Below are 24,984 nucleotides of genomic sequence, written 5' to 3'. Positions count from 1 at the left end.
GGAGGCTTATGATACCTGTTGGAGAGGAGGTATCCTCCGCACTATGCACAGGTGGGGTCTACGCGGTCGCCTGCCCCTTTTTATTGATTCCTTTTTAACAGATCGAAAGTTTAGGGTACGTGTGGGTTCCGTATTGTCCGACATCTTCCTCCAGGAGAACGGAGTGCCTCAGGGCTCCGTCTTGAGCGTAGCCCTTTTTGCCATAGCGATCAATCCAATTATGGATTGCATTCCACCTAATGTCTCAGGCTCTCTTTTTGTCGATGACTTCGCGATCTGCTGCAGTGCCCAGCGAACATGCCTCCTGGAGCGCTGCCTTCAGCGTTGTCTAGACAGCCTATACTCATGGAGTGTGGCAAATGGCTTCCGGTTCTCTGAAGAGAAGACGGTTTGCGACGTACTGCTTTGTCGGTATGCCCGACCACCCCTCTTATCAGTCCTTCTTCGCCGATTCTCTCGACCATCAGTATGGGTTGTACGTGTCTGCCCTGCTGCCCCCCGGAGTCCGCTTTCATCGTCTGCTTCGACAATTGGATTTTACCCTCCCTACCACCTTCAGAGAGGGTGAGAGCCCGACACCACCTTGGCTCCAGGCTCCGGTTCATGTATATCTCGACCTCAGCTCGCTCCCGAAGGAGGGTACTCCGGCTGCAGTGTATTGCTCACGGTTTGTCGAACTTCATGCGCGACTTGCCAGTCACACCTTTATTTACACTGATGGCTCCAAAACTGACGATGGTGTCGGCTGTGCCTTTGTCATCGGGACCGTCACCTTTAAATACCGGCTCCTCGACCGATGTTCCAGCTTTACAGCCAAGCTTTTTGCTCTCCATCAGACCGTTCAGTATACCCGCCGCCACCGCCATTCATCTATGTACTCTGCTCTGATTCACTCAGTGCTCTTGGGAGCTCCATATCCGGTCCATCCCTTGGTGCAACGGATCCAGCAATCCCCCCATTCTTTCGCTGAGGGTGGCTCTCCTTTCAGCTTTCTGTGGGTTCCCGGCCATGTAGGAGTGCCTGGAAATGAGGCTGCTGATGCTGCAGCCAAGGCTGCCTGCCTCGGCCAGCCTCCCATTGTGTCCCGTCATCTGACGTTAGTGGGGTTGTTTGGAAGAGGCTTGTGTCCTTGTGGTGGGATACTTGGTCCTCACTTCAAGGAAACAAGCTCCGGGCAGTAAAACCGCTCCCAACTGCTTGGACAACCTCCTCCCGACCATCTCGGCTAGAAGAGGTCCTTCTGACCAGGTTGCGTATTGGGCATTGCCGGTTTAGCCACCGCTACCTGCTCTCTGGTGACCCAGCCTCGCAGTGCCCTTGTGGTCATGCATTAACAGTGCGCCATGTTTTATTGTCGTGTTCCCGTTTTAGTCAATCTCGTGTTGTCCTGTCTCTGCCATCTACTTTACAGGATATTTTAACGGATGACGCTCGAGCAGCTGCTCGTGTTCTTCGTTTCATTACTTTGACTGGATTGTCCAAAGACGTCTAACTCTTTCACTTATTTTATCTGCCTCTTTGTAAGACCTTTCTGGTGTCCGTAACCCCCCCCCCCCCCCCCTTGAGTTTTACTAGATTCTATGTGCTCTAACAATTGTGACTGGGCGCTAATGACCTCAGTAGTTGAGCGCCCTTTAAAAAAAAAAAAAAATCACACCTCCATTTCATTAATATTGTCTTCAAGTTCAATGCCTTTATACAACCTTTCCATATACTGTAAGTCTTCCACTTTCAGATTTCCCTTTGTTGCTTAGTACTCTAAATTCTTCATGGATATGCTGCTATCCTCTTTTCTACAAAGGTTTCTTTGATTTTCTGTAGGTAGAATATATCTTTTGCTGTTTCCTTTGCTGCATTTGTATATTTTCTTTTTCCATCAGTTAAATTCAGTATGTAAAGAACATCATAAAACCGCCAGTTGATTTATGAACAACAAATTTTGGTCAAGCCTCCATCTTCAAGTTACTTAAATATTAACTAAGAATTTATAAGAAATATTACACGAAAAAATAAATAAGGCAATCATTATATACAGCAGATACTCATGGATACATCAGGTGTAAGGAAGGTTCTTTGGTGTCAAGTACATAATGTTATCAAATGCACCATCAAAATGAAATAGTTGAAATTATGGTATGTGTAAAGATATCAAAAAATGTTGTAAACACACACACACACACACACACACACACACACACACACACACACACACACACACACACACACACCATTACAGACAGTTAGACAAATTTGATGTGAATACCTGTCATTATACATGTATCGCATTATCCCATACCTTTTCGTGTTAGTGTTAAGTACACAAATTGACAGTCCATTGCAGTTTTCAGCATACTGTCTTACCAAAGTCATATAATAAGCTGACATTTGAATCAGCTGATGTGTGGCTGTGTGAGCAAATAATGAGTTGTGCTTGGATAGCTCAGTCAGTAATGCACTTGCCTGTGAAAGGCAAAGGTTCTAGTTTCAGTTCCTGGTCAAGAACACAGTTTTTCATCTGCGAGGAAGTTTGAGATAAGCTCACACTCTGCTACAGAGTGAAAATTCATTCTAAGGACATCTCTAAATGTTTGTCCATGATTGTGCATAAAACTGTTAAATTAACAGTTACAACATAACAAGTCTAGGGAGAAACTCTTGGCTGGAACTGAACATAACAAGCAGTCAGTGTTTGTTCAGCAGTTGAGGTATAGTTTCCGCTCAGCAAGTGCAACCTGGACATGCTTACAATGGAAGACTGTAACTTGATGAGTCTTGGGAGAAGCCTGAGGCTGTAGAGGAACATAACAAATAGTGAAGTGGATTTTGAGTCAAAGCAAATGTGAACAAAAAGCTATTAGGTTGGAAATGGTTTCCACTGAGCAGCTATGGAAAGCATCTACAGACAATGAGAGGATTAGTGTGAATTGGTGGGTTTTGTCGACATGGCATTTATAGGCAGTCACAGGTCTGCCGTTCTGGACTGCAGTTAGTTGTACCTTAAGTAGTGTATACCGCTGGCTAATGGTAGACATAGCACACACTTTCATAACCTGAAATGAGGCTAAGAAGACTGATACAATAAATGCAAGAGCATTAAGTCAATCAACAGAATGCAATACATCTTATAAAAATTATCAACTGCAATCATAAGTGTATTTGCCATCAAGCCATTCACTCTGCTACACATGTTTACACTTATTGAGTGATAAATGATCGACAGGAATCACACCTGATATGAGTGATAAATGATCGACAGGAATCACACCTGATAATGACATTGCACAATAGCCATCATCGCGACAAACAATGAATATTACATTATTGTTAAATATTCTATAATATTAAGTTTATATGTCTAAGGGTATCAAACTTAGATTCTGCTGAAAGTGAGAACAGTACTGTAATTAGCATTAGAACACATCAGCATTATTACAAGCACAGAGAATATTTTCACAATGCAAAATGTTGTTCTTTGTTATTGTATACTGAGAACCAGCTTTGGGTACACATTCTTTTTGTGAAATTTATTTCCCTGTTGTTTCTTGTTAAAATCTACCAACTCCTCATATATTTCCTGTTTCCTTCTTTCGTCTAAACTTTACCCAATATTATACCATGTTATGCTATTGTTGATTTGTTAATTAATGATGATAGTGATAATGGCAATAGTTATTGAGGTTATATTGTCATTTATTGTTTGTATAATATGACCATATTTGGAAAAACACATCAGTTCAAATTGTACCAACTCTATAATCTAAATTTCCAAACTTACAACTCACAGCCTCTGTACTTGGTATTATTTCATATTCATTAAGCAAGGTTGTGTGAATGACCCTTCCTTATTTTCAACATTAGTTGGAGCTTTGCTACTCTTTATTGTAGTAAAACTACCATTGAGAGCCAGAATAGTGTATAGGACAGACGGTGGAATTTTCACTATTCGTTGAGTAGAGCTGTGACCTAGATAATCAAAACCTCTGTCATAAAACTCCGGTATGCAGATGATAATGTTGTTGTGGCTACCTCAGTTGAAGCCCTTCAAGCAATTTTGAATGTATTCAGTGAGGCGTACATGAGCATTAGTGTAGATGTCAACATCAGAAAACACACATTTTGCAGCAATTTTCACAGTCAAGATTCAACCATAACACTAAATGGTGAAGTCTTACGGATTGTTCAATTCCCTGACCCTGGCAGTCACGTCTCGACTAATACAAATATTGATGCTGAAATGCAGTATTGCTTAAGATTCAACCATAACACTAAATGGTGAAGTCTTACGGATTGTTCAATTCCCTGACCCTGGCAGTCACCTCTCGACTAATACAAATATTGATGCTGAAATGCAGTATTGCTTAAGCTAGCACAGCTTTTGGCTGTCTGCAAGACAGGGTCTTTGGCAACCAAGACCTCAGCGGAGTAAGCTCTTTGTTTATCATACCATCATCATACCAACTCTCACTTACGAGTATGAAGCCTAGATCACCCATAGAAGACGTCTGAAGCTCCTCGAGAAGTATATGCTGTGTCTTGAGAATACTGAAAGTGGCATACAAACATCAGTATCCTGGAGGAAAAAATGCTACAAGCATGGAGGCCATTATCATCAGGATGAAACAATGTGAAGTTCAGTGTAAAGTGTGTGAGAATTAATATGGGATATAAGTGTGCAATGGATTTTTAAAGACATCTTATCAGAGAAAAACGAAAAGATGATACTAACCAGCCCTGCATCTGGCTCAGTGCTCAGTTTTGTGAGTAAAAAACATATGCCTGTAGTTAGAAATGTTCAAGCCACAAAAACCACACTGGCATACAATATCAGTTTTTACCACCATTTGTACGAATTGATGGATTGTACCAGAAACTTAAATAAGAAGCTATTTCCAAACTGTGAGTTTGCAGAAATTTATCTTGTGGAAGAACTAAAGCAGAGCCATTGCAAATAATGTCATTGCACGACAAGTGCATCACAGTACAGTGTCATTGCAACCTCACACATGTTATTGTCAAAACTATGTCCTTCATAGTTCCATAATTTGGCACACCGACAAATGCTAGTAACTGGAAATGTTCCCAATTGTAATTCAACATTTTGATTACAAAAGCAGTGCTATTCAGACAGTGGTGCTTAATTTAGAAAGGTGTCTGAAGGGAACTGCAGAAAACATTTCCTGTTATATTACAGATACTTTTAAAAAGGATAACCTTACTACTTCTCAGTGCATTGCTTTTGCTGGTGACAATGCAGATGTTAACTTCAGTGTTCTTGCACAAGCGAAGAAAAGAATGTGCATTCTTCTCACAAAAGCCTAATAGGAGTTGAATGCACAGTGCATATATTACATAATCCCTTCAACAAGAAACAGATTCCCTTTATAGAATCTTTTGTTAGAAAAATGTTCAGCTTTTTCCCCCCATGTATGCAATATGCACAGAGAAACAGAAAGATTTCTGTGAATTTGTGGACGTAAATTACCAACGGCTCCTAAACCATTCCAGGACCAGATGGCTATCATTATAACCAGCAAGAGGGAGGATTTGACAATTGTATGCAGCACTAAAGTCTTACTTCTGCTCTAAAGGTCACACTGGACCCACATTCGGGAGGACGACGGTTCAATCCCACATCTGGCCATCCTGATTTAGGTTTTCCGTGATTTCCCTAAATCGCTCCAGATAAATGCAGGGATGGTTCCTTTGAAAGGACACGGCCGACTTCCTACCCCGTCCTTCCCTTATCCAATGAGACCGATGACCTCGCTGTTTGGTCTCTTCCCGCTAACAACCCAACAAGCGGTAAGCTCTTAAGGTAGGAAATATGTGCCTTCAGCAGTTAGATATTTTCTACAGGTGACATTTCAGAGAAATATCTTCTGCTTCTTTTCTCAACCATGCACCTTTTTTATCCAAAAATGTCTGTTGAAAAGGAAAACAATTCTATTGTATAAGTTCTTCATTCTTTGAAGTCAGATGAGCTCTGAATTCCTTTTCAGAAGATGGCTTGGAAAAAGTATGTCAGGTGTACATAGAAAAGTTATCATTTTTCCTTGAAACTTACATTGAACGCCTGGAAAAATGGATGCAGCCAATGGAAGAATTCCAGTACTTCAAAGGACTTAAGCTCAAAGACTTAAAGGACCTTTGCTTTGTGCACCTTCTTGCATGTCTTCAATACCTACTAATCAAAAGTGTGAAAATGGTATTCTTCATCTAAAAAGTGTACATGTCACCAAATATTCAGAAATTCTGAAAATTTCCCTAAACAGAAAGTAACTGTTTGTTGATAGACATGGTGAAAGGAATTTTACTGCTGAAATACGGTTTCAGGGATATGTCTTGTGAGGAATTTTATAGCTATATTCTTCAAGATAACAACCCAGCTCTTCTCTTAGCAATATATTCTATCGAAAAATACACTTTCAAAGGAAACATCACTGGAAAAGATTGAAAACTACTTCAGGATAATTTCATTGTATTTGTAACAATTAAATACCACTGCTTAAGACTGCAGAAGATTCTCAATGCATTACTTTTTGCTTATATTGAGATTAGAGTTTAGTTATTACCCCACAGCGTAAAATATAAACTATTTATTGATTCTAAAATAAATTGTCATGCTTTTATATATATATATATATATATATATATATATATAAAGATGATGAGACTTGCCAAACAAAAGCGCTGGCAGGTCGATAGACACACAAAGCTAGAATTTTGTGTGTATGTTTGTGTTTGTTTGTGTGTCTATCGACCTGCCAGCGCTTTTGTTTGGTAAGTCTCATCATCTTTCTTTTTAGATATATTTTTCCCACGTGGAATGTTTCCCTCTATTATATTCATATATATATATATATATATATATATATATATATATATATATATATATATATATATATATATATATATATATAAAAAGAAAGATGATGAGACTTACCAAACAAAAGCGCTGGCAGGTCGATAGACACACAAACATACACACAAAATTCTAGCTTTCGCAACCAACGGTTGCCTCGTCAGGAAAGAGGGAAGGAGAGGGAAAGACAAAAGGATTTGGGTTTTAAGGGAGAGGGTAAGGAGTCATTCCAATCCCGGGAGCGGAAAGACTTACCTTAGGGGGAAAAAAGGACGGGTATACACTCGCACACACATACATATCCATCCGAATATACACAGACACAAGCAGACATTTGTAAAGGCAAACATATATATATATATGGTTATAATAGAAGGAAACATTCCACGTAGGAAAAATATACCTAAAAACAAAGATGATGTGACTTACCAAATGAAAGTACTGGCAGGTCGACAGACACACAAACGCACACAAACATACACACAAAATTCAAGCTTTCGCAACAAACTGTTGCCTCATCAGGAAAGAAGGAAGGAGAGGGAAAGACGAAAGGATGTGGGTTTTAAGGGAGAGGGTAAGGAGTCATTCCAGTCCCGGGAGCGGAAAGACTTACCTTAGGTACCTAGGTACCTCTAGGTACCTGCCAGCACTTTCATTTGGTAAGTCACATCATGCTTTTTGTGAAGCCCTGTCCTGCTGTCCTGCTTTTGTTAATTTTGAATTGCTAACTTTGGCACATGCCATAAGTCAGTAAGTGGCAAATAATAAACATGAAATTATTGTTGGAAACTTGAGTTGGAGAGGATATGAAATGTTGTAATTTTTTCCAGTTCCTGTAATAATTATTGCTGCACTTAATAAGCCAAATAGACTTCGCTTTTGATAATACGTTTCATGATGAACAAATGTGTAGGTAAAGTCATTGTTATCATTTACTACTTGATGAATAAGACTGTTTCAGCTGTACAACAAACCTTTATTTCTGATCCAACTAGTTTTGTGGATACAGCTGGATGTAAAAAAGAGCAAAAAGTGAATAAAAATCCTGTTTCATTTAAAATGTAGTTGTACTATACACGAAGCTTTATAGGAAAAATTATGTACTCACATGTATAATTTATCCCAAACGATAAGCAGAAGATGACCCAACACTCTTTGTCCAGTTTAAAATGGAGTTGAATGTGGAGAACTTCATTCTGATACAGCAAAATTTAAATAAGAATAATGTAGTAAACCAAATGGATGACAAAAAAAATCATATGTATCTATGTAGGGGGTGAAAGCTGTATTGACACTGCCATGGTAACATAAATCTTAAAGCAGATCTTGTATAATTGTATGATACGTCAAGTTTAAATAAAATGTTGCTTGCTAAATGGAGCATGAAAAAATCTTTTGTAGACATACCTTATATTTAAGAAGAAGGGGCCAGACATGCATAAAGGAATGCAATTGTAAAATAAAAGGAATTATGTAGGACTTTCAATAAAATTCGTTGTGAATAGCAAACACTTAAATAGTGACATACGAATCTCACAATGTTTAGCAATTGTAGAGGTCAAACACGGAACAGTGGTGTAGAGAAATATGATATGAGGGACAACTCAAATAAATGCATGTAAAAGTGTTTTAAGTTAATAAATAAACCTATGTACTGATTTATTCTATTTAAGCATTTGAAGTTTGCCAAAATGCTGTGATGGACAGTAGTCCCTGATATCACATTTCTCTACTCTGCTCTTCCTTGTTTGACCTCTAGAATTGTGAGATATATCTCTATATATGTGTTTACCACTTATAAAGAAGTTTATTGATAAAATCTTATATAATTCCTTTCATTTTATAATTGTGTTCCTCTATGCATGAGTGCCCCCTTGCTTTTAAAAATAAAATAACATTTGTGTTTTAGATTCTTCTACCTTTCACATGTAAAATTATTTGTAATGATGCTGTCCAACATTCTCTTCCACTGTTAACAATTCACTTCCTGTGTCACTTTCCGTTGGATATTTTCTTAAGCGCATGTGCCCATTTTCCTTGTCCAGCTCAGTTCTAGGCAGTCACTATATATCTCATGCTGTCACAGCGATATCAAGCCTTACGTATGTCTATACAAGATTTTATGTTTGCCTTCCTCCAGTCCAGTCTAGTCTACTTTGTAAGCAGCATTTTATATAGACTTAACTTGTAGTACAATTACACAAGATCTGCGTTAAGATTTGTTTTACCATGCCAGTGTGAATATAACTTTCACCACCTACATATATCATTTATTTTATCTTTGACTCCATTTGGTTTACTTCATTATTCTTGTTTTAGTTTTCCTGTATCAGGATGATAATTCTTGCATTCTGCTCTATTTTAAATAGGACTATCAATCTCTTGACTTTTAAAAAGTTTTATCATAATTGGACAAAGAATGTTGGGTCATCTACTGCTTATCATTTGGAACAAATTATAAATATGCTACTGCCTATCATTTGGAACAAATTATAAATATGAGTACATATTTTTTTTCTTTATAGCTTTGTGTATAGTGCAATTACATGTTAACCAAAACAAGATCTTTATTTGTTTTTTTTTTTTACTCTTTTTTTACGTACAGCTGTATCCCTGAAAATGTGGCTCTAATGCCACAAAACTAGTTGGATCAGAAACAGATTTATCATGCAGATGATATGGTCTTATTCATCATGGTTCAGTTCTACAGCTGTGGATGGCCACAACACAAAATTTGCTGCTTTTGTAACTTGTGAGCATTAGTGAGCAAGTGGCACTTCCCAGTTAAAGCTATTCAAACAGTTGATATGTTTATGTAATACACATGTTTGTAAAAATGTTAAACTGCCTGTATTATTTCACAGGTCATCCCTAACACAAAAATGGAGCTTGATGAGTGGGAACACGTGACTTGCCTGAAAAATGTTAGTCTGGCATATGAGGGGACAAGAAGTGGATTAAAAGGCTACATAGCTGTTGGAACAAATTACAATTATGGTGAAGATATAACAAGTAGAGGACGGGTAAGATTTCTACTTATTAATTCTTTCAGCATGAACAATATACTGTATTTGTGGGTCTGTTCAGATTAACACTGCAACTCAGATTGTTAGGTAACTTTTCTTTTGCTGAATGTTTGCTTATTTATATTTTCTACAAAAGTAATTATTACTGATATTTATCAATGTATATATTTGTTTCAGATTCTAATATTTGATATTATTGAAGTTGTACCAGAACCAGGACAACCCCTTACCAAGAATCGATTCAAAATGGTGTATTCCAAAGAGCAGAAAGGACCTGTCACTGCTATAACACATGTTGTTGGTTTCTTGGTGTCAGCAGTAGGTCAGAAGGTACCGATTTTATTTGTATAATATTATGTGATCAAAATTAATTTTGGCAGTAAATATTTGTTCTTTTATTGTGCAATTAGTGTGTCGAACTATAACATTTCAGGAACAGAAATCTTTACAGTTCCCCACCGACTTGAATGAAAACTTAGTGTCACTTATAGTGGTAGTGTGTAGTATGTAGTGCTGGTCCCTGACATGTGCTGTTTAAATCTCATTATTATATTATTGAATTCCTTTTGCAATTATTTTTTGGTGATATTTCCTTGTATTAATGACTTTTATGGTTAATAGAAACTACACCCATTGTCTCTGTCTACATATCCTGTTTCCGGGCTGGAGTTGCTACGTAGAAAGCCATGAAATTTTTTATTACCTGTATTTTTTTTTAATTTTCTGAGAAAGGTATCAATTCTAATCCCTTTTACTATCAAAATATGACTTACTTCTGTCTTACTCCATTTTAGATCAATTGTGATTGATTTACAATTAGCAGCCAAGCAAGCTAGCACAGTGGTTAAGAAACTGGACTTGCACTCAAAAGAAATAGGATCCAGTTCATCATCTGACAATCCAGATTTAGGTTTTCCTAATCTCTTAAGTGAAATACTGTGTGGTTTCCTTCCCAACTCTGTCTCTGTCTCTGATGAGCCCCTTTTAAACATTGACTGCTTATATCAACACAAACAGTTGAACTAACAATAAACTTAAAAATATTTCAAATACCCTAAAATCCTCATATTTACATATTAAAAATATAGCATCAATAAACAGCCACATCTGAACTCCATTTTTTTTCACAGAAGTTAGTGGGAATAATCTGTGCAGATAATGTGAAAAATGAGTAGCTTTAATGCTCAAGTCTCATGCATGACTCCATATTCAGAATGTTGTTGTGGTCTTCAGTCCAAAGACTGGTTTGATGCAGCCCTCCATGCTACTCTATCCTGTGCAAGCCTCTTCATTCCGAGTAACTACTGTAACTTACAACCTTCTGAATCTGCTGTATGTATTCATCTCTGGGTCTTTCTCTATGGTTTTTACCCCACACACTTCCCTCCAGTACTAAATTGGTGATCCATTCTTGCCTCAGAATGTGTCCTACCAACCAATCCTTTCTTCTAGTCAGTTTGTACCACAGATTTCTCTTCTTCCCACATCTATTGAGTACCTCCTCATTAGTTACGTGATCTACCCATCTAATCATCACCATCCTTCTGTAGCACCACATTCCAAAAGCTTCTATTCCCTTCTTGTCTGAACTGTTTATCATTCATGTATCACTTCCTTACCTGGCTACAATCTACACAAATACTTTCAGAAAGGACTTCCTGTCACTTTAATCTATTATACTCGATGTTAACAAATTTCTCTTCCTTAGAAATGCTTTTCTTGGCATTGCCAGTCTACATTTTATATTCTCCCTACTTGGATCATCTTATTACCTCATATTGGCTAATTTTTGTTTCCATTCAGAAACTTCTCCAGGAATAGATTTGGCAAAGTATACGCCCTCTTAATTGTAAATTGTTATGGCAACATAAATGGATGTGGCAACAGATGAATAAAGTGAAATTAATTATCAGATAATGATGGTAATCAGTTGTTACCTAACCAGTAGAGAGTGAGTACCCATAAATCAATTTAGTGGTCAGTTTCTTTTTTTCCCTTTTTTGGGACAAAATGTATCAAAGTATTAAGATTAGATTCACTCTCAGCTTTATTTAGCACAAGAGAACAAATTATAATTGGTGGATTTACTCGAGCTACAATTATACACAGTGAAACAATAAGATTTGAAATAACTGACCTTGCAGGCCATGGGAAGTATACAAAGGCAGTGACTAATGTATACCAAAGGCATTGTGCAGTGCACCAAATTGTTCATCTGAACAATTCCTAACATTTAAACAGTTCAGTGAAGTCCATTTGCAACAGCCAATTCTTTTAAATTATAGTTGAATTTCAGATGTGTATACTGGCACATAGCGATTATTCATTTCCAAAATTGGCAACTGTTGCACTGAAAATGACTAAGTCTAAACTAACTATGCACCACACAACACTATCACATAAACACATACAGCTCACAGGTTGCACAAGACCTTACTAACCTTAACCAACCACACAAGAACGTCAAAAGGTCCCGAGCCTTGCTCTGCTCGCCTATTTAAACTTTATCACATGACTACTACTGTAGTTGCATTAGATTTTAAGCTGGAGACTGTAATTTGAATACACATACAATTTTTTTTTATTGTATATTCATTTTAAAATACATGATCAACATTTTTTCGCATCCTGATACTTCATTGCTTAATTTTATACGTGGCTAAAATTGTGTTTTTAGTTAAATGTTGTACCATTGGCAGCTGCTGTGAAAGAGCACGTAAATGTCCTAACTTTCGATGTCTTGCGGTTTATTGATTATATTTCTTTGAACTCTGTTACACGCAACATAGATGCTGCAATCTGAAAGATACAGCTTTTAAATCTGCCCCGCTACAACTCCTCTAGACTCTGTGAAACTTGAGATCAGGTTCTCAAGCACACCTCCTGTTATGCATGTTTTAAGGAGCTTTTGTATATGCTTAACTTGCATGACATAATTGCCTTACAGGCCAAATACATACAGATTGGATAAACAATGTGCATGGCTCACAATGTTCACAACTGGCACTTGCCACTCAGCTAGAAGTTTACATCAGTGCCACCAGGTGGTAGCACACTGTGGCAGATGCTTCTATCCATTCGCTCTGCATAAATCTTGCTAGATGAAAGCACACTCCTCAGATATGCTAAGTCACTCACTATTTACTGTAGTAAAATTAGATCAGACATCATTAAATGCTACAGTTGTGCTGACAATAAACCTATGTTGTGTGTTTCTGAATAAGTTATAGTATATTAAGTTATGAATTTTGTATACAGTAATCCATTTGGAGTGCTAAGAATCAGAAGGGCCTAAAGCACCCCATCGTTGATTGTGAGATTGTAGCATTTATTCATGCTTCTGAAATCTGTTGATCTTAAGATGAGTTAGGTTTATTTGTGCTGTAGACCAGGGGCGGGCAAACGTTGCACGCGGCTCATGAGCACACGGCGCTGCACGTGTGCTGCTCGCGTGCAATCGTCAAACGGGACAGTGACGACAGCCGGCAAGTTGCGGCAGTGTAGTACCATGCTAAGCTGCGGACGTTGAAGCGAAGCGACCACTACGTAGTGAACATTGTATTTCAAGAACCGGAAAATGCAGAGCGAATCAAGGAAACGGAGAAGTGGACTTTTTCTATCTTTTAATAAGGAATGGGAGAATCATTTTTTCTTTGTGCAAAAACGTGAAAATTCGAAATGTATAATATGTGATAGTATTCTCGCTGGTCAGCGGTAGTTTAATATTGAACGCCATTATAATAAATTTCAATATGTTCCCGTACTTAGTGCAATAAAAGAGGAATTTCTCAAGCGATTTGGGGATATATCACACTTATCCCAAGGTTTTGAATAGTTCTCGAGACAAGTTGCTGTTTCTGTAGATGATATTCATTCCAGTTTGCAAATGGAATTAATAGATCTGCGCTGTAGATTCTACAGCATAATTCTCGTCTGAGAGACATGTTCCTTTTGGCAAGACATGTAATAGATTTTAATCTTGACTTTCCACAGCAAGTTTCCTCGTCTCCACCGTGAAACCGCGAAGATAATGTCAATGTTTGGCTCGACATACGTTTGTGAGAGACTTTTTCTGTTATGAAGATTAATAAGTCTCGGTTAAGAGCAAACATCAGTAATGAAAATTTACGTAACTGTTTGCATTTGTCTATATGTAGAAATTTTGTTTCAGACATTAAATGTATTGCAAACTCCACCTGTGATAATTAAATAAAACATATCGAAGGTAATAGGTACTCTTTCAAACCACGATTTCTTTCAAGCACTCCTACTAACCTTATTCTTTCATTCAATAAAACAGGCCAGGAAGCAAAACACATTACAGAGGAAGTAGCGGAGAGACGGTATGGTGGGGAGTGGAGAGAAGCGGGTGGCCAGCTTGCCCCTGTGTGCACGCAGAACACCTCTTAACTGCACACATGCAAGTGCATCGCACACGTGCAGGATTCCTGCCCGCCCCTGCTGTAGACCCATATTGTACATATATATGCAAATTCACGAGAAGTTGTATCACTGACTTCTCTGATATTCACTTAAATGTGGCTTGGCAGCAGTGTGCTTTAGACCCTTTGGATCTCGGCACCTTATTTGTATTCTAGTCAAGTGACCATGTTGGTACATATTATTACTTGAGTTATATCATTTCCAGAAATGGCACTTTCGTGTTTGTAGTTAGTTGTTTACTGTGCAGGAATTGGCTTTTGTGTGCAGTGTAAACATGAACTATGTTGAATCTATTTTAAATGCGAACAGAAAAGTAAAGTTGTGAGGATGGGTCGTGAGCCATGCTTGGCTAGCTCAGTTGGTAGAGCACTTACCCATGAAAGGCAAAGGTCCCGAGTTAGAGTCTTGGTGTGGCACACAGTTTCAATTTGCCAGGAAGTTTCATATCCGCACAAACTCCAGTGCAGAGTGAAAATCTCATGCTGGGAACAAAAAAGTTTATTACCAGGAAAAGCTAGCCACATAGGAACTAGCTCCTTTGAGAACAGATTCTGCAGTAGCCACCAGAAAGATCGCGGGAGGCGCACATTGGCACGGCGCGTCACGGACGGTAGTTGCCGCAAGTAGAGTCCCGTCCATCAGAGGGCACGCGAGAATTCGGACGCGACCTCTGCCAGCATAACAACAACAACAACAACAACAACTCCAGCAGCACGGGCCGGGCCCAGTCAGTTAACATCGGGCATGCCTAGGACACAGTCCTGGTCTACACTAAGTGAAGTGCGACGTAAACGTGAACAGTGTTACTACACAATTGGCGACGAGTAGGGTCGTTCTTTCGTGTGTTGCGTCGTTGTTCCGGTTTCGCAGCTTCTCCACGGCATGGAGGATTTGGTGCAGGTTTTGGTTGCGCAGCAGACGGAGCTCATGGCCACCATGAAACAAGTGCTTCCGGCGTTGCTCTCCACGCCGTCTGCTGCGGCGCAGTTCACTCCATTTCCCCCGTATGACGAGACGGCGGAGGATTGGGACGCATATGAACACCGCCTTCGGCAGCATTTCCAGGCGTTTCATGTTGCCGATGCGGAGGTATGTCGTGCTCTCTTCTTGACTTAGATATCTCCCTCGCTGTATCAAGTTTTGCGACAGCTAGCGCTGTTGCAGGAACCCTCGTCCTTGTCTTTTGACGCATTGTGTTCATTGCTGTCTTCATATTATCGCCGCCGCACGCATGTCGTGGCGGCTAGGGTCGAGTTCTATCAATGCAAGAAACAGCCCCATCAGTCTTACCGGGCGTGGGCCGCTACCCTGCACGGTCTTAGTCGCAAGTGTCATTTTGTCACGGAGCAGTCGCGAGAGTCGTATGCCCACGTTATGGTACGCGACGTCATTGTTCGTTCGGCCCCTGATAGGATGGTCCGGCAACGGGCCCTGCAGTTATGAAGACCCTTCCCTCGAGGAAGTCCTGTCCATTGCTCAATCGTATGAAGTCTCTCATGCAGCAGGTCAACAGCTGGAAGCGTGGTGCAACGACGCGGAGGTTCAGGGCGGCGCGGCCGCGTCCACGGTGTCCGGGGTGGACGACGTGCGAGCGGTACAATCCGGCCATTACGGCCGCTCCCGCACAGCGCGTAAACAGAATTCCGGCCGCCGGCCCCTGTTGCCGTCCTGTGCGTCGTGCTATATACATCATAATCGGTCAGAGTGCCCCCAGCGTTGGGCCGTTTGTCGCAAATGTCATAAAAAAAGTCACATTGCTAAAGTTTGCCGCTCAGCCTCAAAAGAATCGAAGGAAGGAGGCACAGAGGACATGGACGTTGACATTCAGGAAGTTTCATCGGGCCAGGCTCCCGACGCATCGGCACGCAAACTCTTTATCGAGGTGTCGGTTCGGTCGCGCCGGTTACAACTGCAATTAGATACGGGCGCGGCAGTTTCGTTGTTGAATGCACAAACTTATTCCGACCTTGGATCGCCCCCGTTGGCGCCAGTTTACCGGTGTCTACGCGGTTATGGTAAACAGTTCATTCCCCTACTGGGTCAATTCATTACCGACGTGACTTACAAATCAGTCACTCGGCCTATTACTTTTATTGTTGTCAGTGATGCAAGCTCCGCTAACCTTTTTGGCCTGGATGCCTTTCAAGCTTTCGGTTTTTCTATCGCTGACACCATACAGTTGGTTTCCGAAGACGTTCCCTATCAATCATTGGAATCTTTGATCTCAGACTTTTCAGATATTTTTGAGGAGGGCCTGGGGCGTGTTTCAGATTTTGAAGCTAACTTAACGTTGAAGGCGTCGGCTCGCCCGCGTTTTCTACGCGCGAGGCAGATCCCCTTGGCTCTTCGCCCTCAGGTAAAGGAAGAGCTAGACCGGCTGACAGCCCTAGGGGTCGTTCTTCCCATTTCTTCCAGTGAGTGGGCTTCGCCCCTCGTTATTGTAAGGAAGCCCTCGGGAAAATTACGTCTTTGTGGCGATTTCAAGGCCACCATTAATTCCTAATTGGTGGTGGACACCTATCCTTTGCCTCGTGCTGATGAATTGTTCTCCGCCGTGGCGGGAGGCCAATATTTTTCGAAAATCAATCTGTCTGAGGCTTATCATCAGCTACCACTTGATGAGGACTCCAAAAGGCTAGCGGTCGTCACACCCTGTTTGGCCTTTACCAATACCAGCGGTTGGCCTTTGGAATATCCAGTGCCCCAGTGATATTCCAGCGTTATCTTGAGCATGTCACGTCGACAATCCCTCATTGTATTAATTACCTGGATGACATAATTGTCACAGGCCGCAGCACGAAGGAACACTTGCACAACCTTCGCACCCTCTTTCTCAAATTCAGGTCTGTGGGCTTGCATTGCAACCTGCATAAGTCAACCTTCTTCCAACCGTCCATTGAGTAGGTGGGCTACACCATCTCTCGGCACGGCATCCAGCCACTAGGAAGTTTGGTCCAAGGTATCGTCAACCTTCCTCGGCCCGCTTCGCTGAAAGAGTTACAAGCTTTTTTAGGCAAGATAGCCTATTACCACGGGTTCATTCCCAGGGCTTCAACTATAGCTCACCCCCTGTACTGCCTTCTGCACAAGGGTGTTCCTTTTGATTGGTCGCCTGCATGCGAGCGAGCGTTCACCTTGTTGAAGGGCCTCCTCACGTCAGCCCCTTGTTTGGCTACTTTTGATCCCCATAAGCCGTTGGTCCTGGCTACAGATGCTTCTCAGTATGGGGTGGGGGCAGTCCTGGCCATCGCAACGCAGATGGTTCCGAGCAACCACTGGCATTTGCGTCTAAAACGCTTAGTCCCGTGCAGGCCCATTACTCCCAGGTGGAAAAAGAGGCTTTGGCCATTGTCTACGCTGTTACCAAGTTTCACCCTTTCTTGTATGGCACGAAGTTTCAGTTAATCACTAACCATAAGCCGTTAATATCGTTATTTGGCCCCGCCTCTCAGATTCCGGATAGGGCAACCCACAGACTACAGCGCTGGGCCTTGTTCCTCTCTAAGTACCATTATGACATTCATTTTCGCCCTACAGGACAGCATGCCAACGCCGACGCTCTTTCCCGTCTTCCGGTGGGCCCGGATCCTACGTTCGATCGAGAGGAGATTATGTGTTTTCATTTGGATGTGGCGTCCTGCCAAGCGATTGATGGCTTTCCGATCACTAGTTCTCGAGTCGCCAGGGAAACGGCAGCTGACCCGGTTCTCCGGCAAGTGGTTCGCCTCATTCAGCAGGGGTGGTCATCCCGCCCTCCGGGCCGGGCCTCGGACCCTCTTCGTAATTATTTTCTTCTACAAGACCGCCTCTCGGTCTTGGAAGGAGTTCTCCTTCTGGCTACCGATGATACAGCTCCTTGCATGGTTGTTCCTGCAAGTTTATGAAGGGAGGTCCTCACGTTATTACATGCGGGGCACTGGGGTGTTTCCCGTACTAAAACCTTGGCTCGCAGACATGTGTACTGGCCCGGTATTGACAGAGAAATTGAGCACTTGGTGGCCGCCTGTTCCCAGTGTGCGAGCCAACAAGCATCTCCCAGGGCAGCGTTCTCTTCATGGCCGCCGGCAACCCAAGCATGGGAACGTGTTCACATCGATTTTGCGGGCCCATTTCTCAATGGCTTTTGGCTCATTGTCATTGATGCTTATTCCCGATTCCCATATGTGGTTCGCTGCTCCTCAACCACTTCAGAAGTTGCAATCCAGGCACTAGCAAAAATCTTTTCTGTGGAAGGTCTGCCAATCACCCTGGTCTCAGACAATGGACCGCAGTTTATTTCACAGACCTTCCAGGATTTTTGTAGGCGCTTCGGTATTCGGCACGTTTCCTCTCCCCCCTTCCATCCACAATCGAATGGGGAAGCCGGGCGCATGGTGCGCACATTTAAGACACAGATGAAAAAGTATGTGCACGAATTTCCTGCGGAGGAAGCATTGACGTTTTTCTTGACGGCATACCGGACCACACCAATGGGAGAATGCAGCCCCGCCGAGCTCCTCCATGGGCGTCATCCTAGGACTCTGCTGCACCTCCTCCGGCCTGGTCCTCGCCAGTCTTCACAAAACGGAGTACCTGGCTTTCCACTGGGTATGTCGGTCTGGGCCCGTGGGTTTGGTCGCAATCCATGTTGGATACCGGCAGTGGTCCTGCGCCGCAATGGCCGCTGGCTCTATACCTTGCAGGCGGGGGACCGGGTGGTACGTCGTCACCAAAATCAGCTACGTCCACGTTCGGGCACCCACCCTCCGACCTCTCGGACACCGGCTTCCCCATTGCCGGCACCTGTGTTGGTTTCACAGGGGACGTTACCTCCTCACCCCGCTGTGACTCTGCCGCACTGCAATGGTTCTCAGCCTTGGCAACCTCCAGTAGCTCCAGCACCAGCATCGCCATCGTTCAAGATGCCCCAGCGAGAGCCGGCCCCCCTAGCAGGGCCGGTTTCTCAGGAGTCTGGTTCACCTGTGGTCGTCCCTTCCCCTTCGTCCCCGCCACTGGGTCTTGCCCCTCCCGAGGTGGAACAGGATCCGGAGTTCGACAGCTTGTCGCCCGTTCTTTCCCGGGCTCCGGTTGTGGGACGACGGGGGCCTCTTTGTGTGGGTCACTTCCAGCCGTATTCGAAGGTTCTAGCTCGAGGGTTGGCAGATCCCCTCGACTCCGGCCATCCAATGGATGTGGAGGTCATTGCTCCTGCCCGACGCTCCACCTTCCGACGCAGTGGATCACAGTGGCTTCACCCCCCGAAGGAAGAGGAGTGCAGTAGCCACCAGAAAGATCGCGGGAGGCGCACATTGGCACGGCGCGTCACGGACGGTAGTTGCCGCAAGTAGAGTCCCATCCACCAGAGGGCACGCAAGAATTCGGACGCGACCTCTGCCGTCATAACAACAACAACAACAACAACAACAACTCCAGCAGCACGGGCCGGGCCCAGTCAGTTAACATTGGGCATGCCTAGGCCACAGTCCAGGTCTACGCTAAGTGAAGTGCGACGTAAACGTGAACAGTGTTACTACAGATTCTTTTATGAGAGCATGACGAAATCAAATAAGCGTGACTACAAGCGAACATTTAACAAGGAAGTGTACAGATAGCACAAGCTGGTGTGTGAGTGCAGAGTAGGAATATTTGATTTTCACCCCGTAAGTAAATTCAAGAACTAATACAGCTGTTAGGGACCTTGTTTCCGAAAAAATAGAAAAGCGTGAAAACTCCCACTTACACAGAAATGCGAAATATTTTGTTATTGCTATAAAATGTGCAAAATACCATGAAAACAATTCTTTCTTTTGTCAGATAAGTTTACATCTTCTTTGTATTATTATTATTATTATTATTATTATTATTACTATTATTACTACCACTACTACTACTACTGTTATTATTATTAGCAGTGGCTGTAGTTGTATAAACTTGTTGATAAGTGTAATTGTTATACAGCATTTAATGTGAGGGTGCCACAGTGGAACACATGGTCCCAGTGGCCAATAGCAGCGTCCCCGATCATGTATTTAAGTGCCTGCCTCTTGTTTGGCCAGTCAGTCTAATCTTGGTGTGCATCTATCGACATCCTGCCTCAGACAGCGTATTTACGTTCTTGTTCCATGTGTGAATGGACATGGTTGATTAGTTAGGTTTGCTTGTGACTCTGTTGTTTCGATCTTGTTCTTCGTAAGGTCCTTCATTGTTCGTGTCCGTCCTCTCCCGTTTGTGTTGTTTACGGACTGCTCCGATGAGTCCCGCCACACTTTCCGTCATGTAAACCCCCCGACCGTTCCGGTCGCAGTTACAACAAATAATATTACTAATATTGGTTTTAGATATGTGGTGATAATTTTATTGGAATTGTCTCTTCATTGCAAATTCAGTGCTGTCTTCAGGTATTTTGCAAATTGTCTGGAATCAGTTTTATATTTTGGTTAAAATCTGAGGCTTCATATATTGGCGTAGTCAGATTTTCGCCATATTGGCTCATTGCTTGCAAGCGAGCGATGGTACGAAGTACATTGAGTAAATGACAACATTGGCTTTCCAGCCTACTAGCAGTCAGCAGCTGTCTTGCGGCCTCCATTCACTCTCAGCCACAATGCTTCTTAAGCATCTGATTTTGCTTCCTCCTTGCAACTTGCCAGCAAAATGATGCGCAACTTGACCTTCCCTTTTCATGCTTAATTGGTTTTGGGGATACCACTTGTAATCTCGCACTATGATTGATACTGGGTGGCTCTAATGATACTCTTGTATTATTACATTTTGTTTACAGATTGATATACTTTACACAGTAAGCTGTGTCAAATTATTCAGATTCAAATGTGATTCTATGGGCTGATTGTATGGAAATCAGCAAGTGTAGGTGCTTTTTTTTTAAAAAAGGGTTGTGTATAATAATTTGTTGGGACTCAGTAAAGTGAACTGGTCAAAGCAGTAATTGCCACCATGCAACTCACTCAACAGTCTGGGATGGATGACACTATAAGAGACATCACTGAAATTATTGCCCAAGCAGTAGACACATTTTCTTTTGTAGGTGATCTTGGTCAGATGCGTGCACTTTGGTGGTTCTCATAGATCACTCAAGCTGTGAAGAAACCTTAACTGATGTTTGAATATGATTAATATCACCTGTCCACAACCAGTCTATTCAAAGGACCATGCAGAAAGACAAATTTTCTATTCAGAAACAGATAATAGGCTGCCTAGGCTGATTGTTCCATTAATGAGTGTACATGTTCCATATTCACAGAAAGGAGCTACTGTGGTGTATCACCAATCTCCAACACTCGACAACAGTATGACAGATCTCTATGAAAAGTGAAGACATCATTAACTCCCTCACTACAATGAAAATCCGCGCACTGCATTTGCCCGGTGTATTTACAATAAAAGTCTGCCTCCCTAGCTGAGAAGTCAGCATAGTTGGCTGCCTTGCAGAGGACCCAGGCTTGATTCTCAGGGTTGCTAAGGGTTTTTTGAATCGGTGAGAGGACTGGTACTGAGTGCACTCAGCCTTGGATGCCTGTTGAGGAGCTACAGTACTGAGTAGTGGTGTCTGAAAAGTCTCAGTGGAGAGCAGTGTGCCGACCACATGCCCCTCCATACTGCATCGGCCTGATGCTGGAAGACAGAGGATGGCACGGTGGCTGGTAAACATACCTTCAGACTTAACGACGTGGATGAGGAACTCATTCTTATTGTATGTAACTATAGCTGTAAAATATTTGTAGAGTGTGATCGAAGAGTTGAGAACAATAAACAGTAATCAAGTGTAACCTCACACACATTGTTTATAACTAGGGACTCTGAAAACTAGCGTCTATTTTTGACATAATTCACATCTATTTTTGATGAAATTTGCATATAATTTTTTGGCAAAATTTGCATCTAATTATTTGTTTGTAAATGACACACAAATTTAAAAGATTGGCATGCTGCATGTATGAAGACAAAGCCTAAGTGCTTTGAAACTGACTTTTAAAAAGTGAGGTGGTTGGGGAACTTTTTGACGGGAACATTTACTTTTGTAAAAAAATTCAACAGCTTTTTTTTCCCAAAACGGCCTTTGTTTTCTTCTTCTGGCTGCATATAAGCTTTAAAAAATGATTGTTCCGTTGAGAAGCAGCAGAATTTTCTTGTCTTTGAATTGAACTAGTCTCTATTTTAAGCTGTTTCTCAACATAATTTTTCGTCTGTCCAGTTTAGTATATACAAAAATCTGGAGTATGTTAGTTTTGACCTTTCATGAGCGTTCATAGTCTTGCTGCCTAGCTTCACAAGTTGGGAGAAGAATTTTGGAGTGGAGAAAAGTGCTGACAAGGTTTGTTTCCCAGTCACTATAGTGTAGAGTGCAGTTTGTTGGAAAACCATATTTCTCCATGCTATGTCACTTTATAAACTACATTTTCACTTCAGACCGGATTTTACTTGTGTATTTACATATACATGTAGCATGACTTGGACTTCTGTATTCCAGGAACAGATAAAAATATCAATATAATTTTCAAGTCTGTTCAAGAGTGGGATCTTAGAAATATTTTGTAAAAATTTCAGCCTGTTCCTGTACATAGCCATCTTGGAATCCATGGCACAGTTTTGATGAAAAAAACTGGTAAAAATACCTTTTTGAAGTTTTCTAAGAAACTTCCCTAAACTAATGTTGCTTCCATAATCCCCTCAAGGCCCACCAAAAAGAACCATCCAATTTGCACCATTTGCCTAGGCAAGAGTAAGAATGTAATATTCATACTCTGACACTGTACTGTAGGTTAGCGACACTGGACTATCCTTCTGTTGGGTGTACAAATGGTCTCTAGCCCAAGAGCCATCCAAAACACTTGACCCTACCTTTCTGTTGCCAATAGCACCCACAGTAAGAATCCCATTTTTATGCATGGCATGTTAGAACGTACTATGTAGTGACTATTGAATTATTTGGCGATGCACCAACTTGATATTCCCCACAAAATTCGTCTGCAAAACATGCACACAAATAATTGACAAATTACTAATCAACAATGAAAACTGGTTGCTCTTGGGGGAACAACATTTTTTCAAGCAATGTACTGCCCAATATTACAGACATCATGTGAACTGTATCTATTAAATCAGCATCTTCATTTATTGTCAGTAATACCTGCGGTACTATCTTGCAATGGCTGATCAAACGAATACAGTTGACTCTATTTACAGACACATTTATTTTCATATGTGCAAGTTTTTGATCATGCTGTAATTTCCTTGAGGAAAATTGGATCTTTGAATTTTCTGAGCAGGTTTTCACTAAATTTATGATGTCTTTCTTCGAGTTTCAGCATTTCCATTACTATCTTTCTCAGATTTGACAGTCCTTTTGCCATTTATCCAACTCTTTTTGCTACATGTTCATGTAAGTTCAATATCTTTTTGACTCTACACACTTGGGAAATTTTACCAGCTTGGTTGTACATGTAGTTCGTAAGCGATAACATTTGTACACACGGAACAAGGTGGCATAGTGGTTAACTGCTAGTCTCGCGTTGAGGAGGAGTGGGTTTCAAATTTTGATAACTGATTCCAGTCTATGTGAACAGTCTCAAAATGAATCCTTTATTCTGCAGTGTATGCTGTTTTGAAACTCCCTTCCACATTAAACCTGCGAGACCAGAACTCATGAAGGTAAGGATTCAGTCTTTCGCTCTGCAACTGCTGCTGCATGATTTTCAAACTTCCTGGCAGATTAAAACTGTGCACCCAGAACCTTGTCCATCCAGCTGAGGTATCTCTTCATTTCAGAATTCTGCAGGTGTGTCTGAAGACCAGTAGAGTTGTCCTGCTGCAAATTTAATCCTGCTATTAATAGAGTTCTATCAAGCCACATCACAAATAAAGGTGATAAAACAATAGTAAAGACCTAGTGACCCATACTATTATTATCAGCATTTTCAAAATATTTTAAAGATATTAACAATAGATAAACACCTCCTACAGAAAAACCATCTGAGTTACAAACAGTTTAGATGATATTTTCATGCAAAACTAACAGAATAGTGAATACAGCAGAAGTGTGGTTTTTATCTTATCAGTACAATAGGAGGAAATGTTTATCACTTTGATCTTCATCACATTGTAATAGATGCCGAATGTGAAACACACTTTGATCTTCTTCACATTGTAATGAATGCTAAATGCGAAACACCAGACATGTTGTGGCACTAGTTTGGATCTCACATGCTTTGTTTTTCTAATATATGTTAAGGGTCTCCCAAGGGCACTCTATAGATATGTCCCTAGTAAAACCGTTCATGATGGGAGGGATCCACGATTGTATACAGTCTCACCAAAGAAACAGTAAGTGCTACCCACTCAAATAAAGCGTAGGACTATATAGATACAGAGATGCTAACTATAACTTGTTTGACTGCTGAAGGGCTATGCTTGAGGCCTCCGATGGCTTCCATGTAGTGTGTTGCGAAAGACCCTCAAAAACCCCAAAGTAATTCTGGTTATACATAAAGACTGTCAGAGGCAACAAAGTTAAGTTTCCAGATACTCACGGATGACGTAAGAGCCAAAATTGTGTTTAGAAAAGCAAAGCAGAAATGATGAAGTCCATTTCAAATATTGATTTCAGTAGATGATACAGAAATATTACCCCAGTTTACTTCTTGCACCACTGCTTAG

General features: G+C 41.4%; 1 protein-coding gene across 2 annotated transcripts in view; it reads left to right on the top strand.

Annotated features, from left to right (window-relative positions):
• LOC126162339 (cleavage and polyadenylation specificity factor subunit 1) overlaps positions 1 to 24,984 on the top strand; it is a 316,445-nt gene that overhangs the window by 267,955 nt on the left and 23,506 nt on the right. For both annotated transcript variants that reach the window (XM_049918776.1, XM_049918777.1), the window contains exons 20-21: positions 9,727 to 9,885; positions 10,066 to 10,218. In XM_049918776.1, the coding sequence (XP_049774733.1) occupies positions 9,727 to 9,885; positions 10,066 to 10,218 (312 nt within the window). The remainder of the gene's footprint in view (positions 1 to 9,726; positions 9,886 to 10,065; positions 10,219 to 24,984) is intronic.

This window comes from Schistocerca cancellata, chromosome 2 (genome assembly GCF_023864275.1).
Source record: "Schistocerca cancellata isolate TAMUIC-IGC-003103 chromosome 2, iqSchCanc2.1, whole genome shotgun sequence".
Lineage (NCBI taxonomy): Eukaryota > Metazoa > Arthropoda > Insecta > Orthoptera > Acrididae > Schistocerca > Schistocerca cancellata.
Note: the sequence above shows the minus strand (reverse complement) of the source record. Positions and strands in the feature narration are given on the sequence as shown.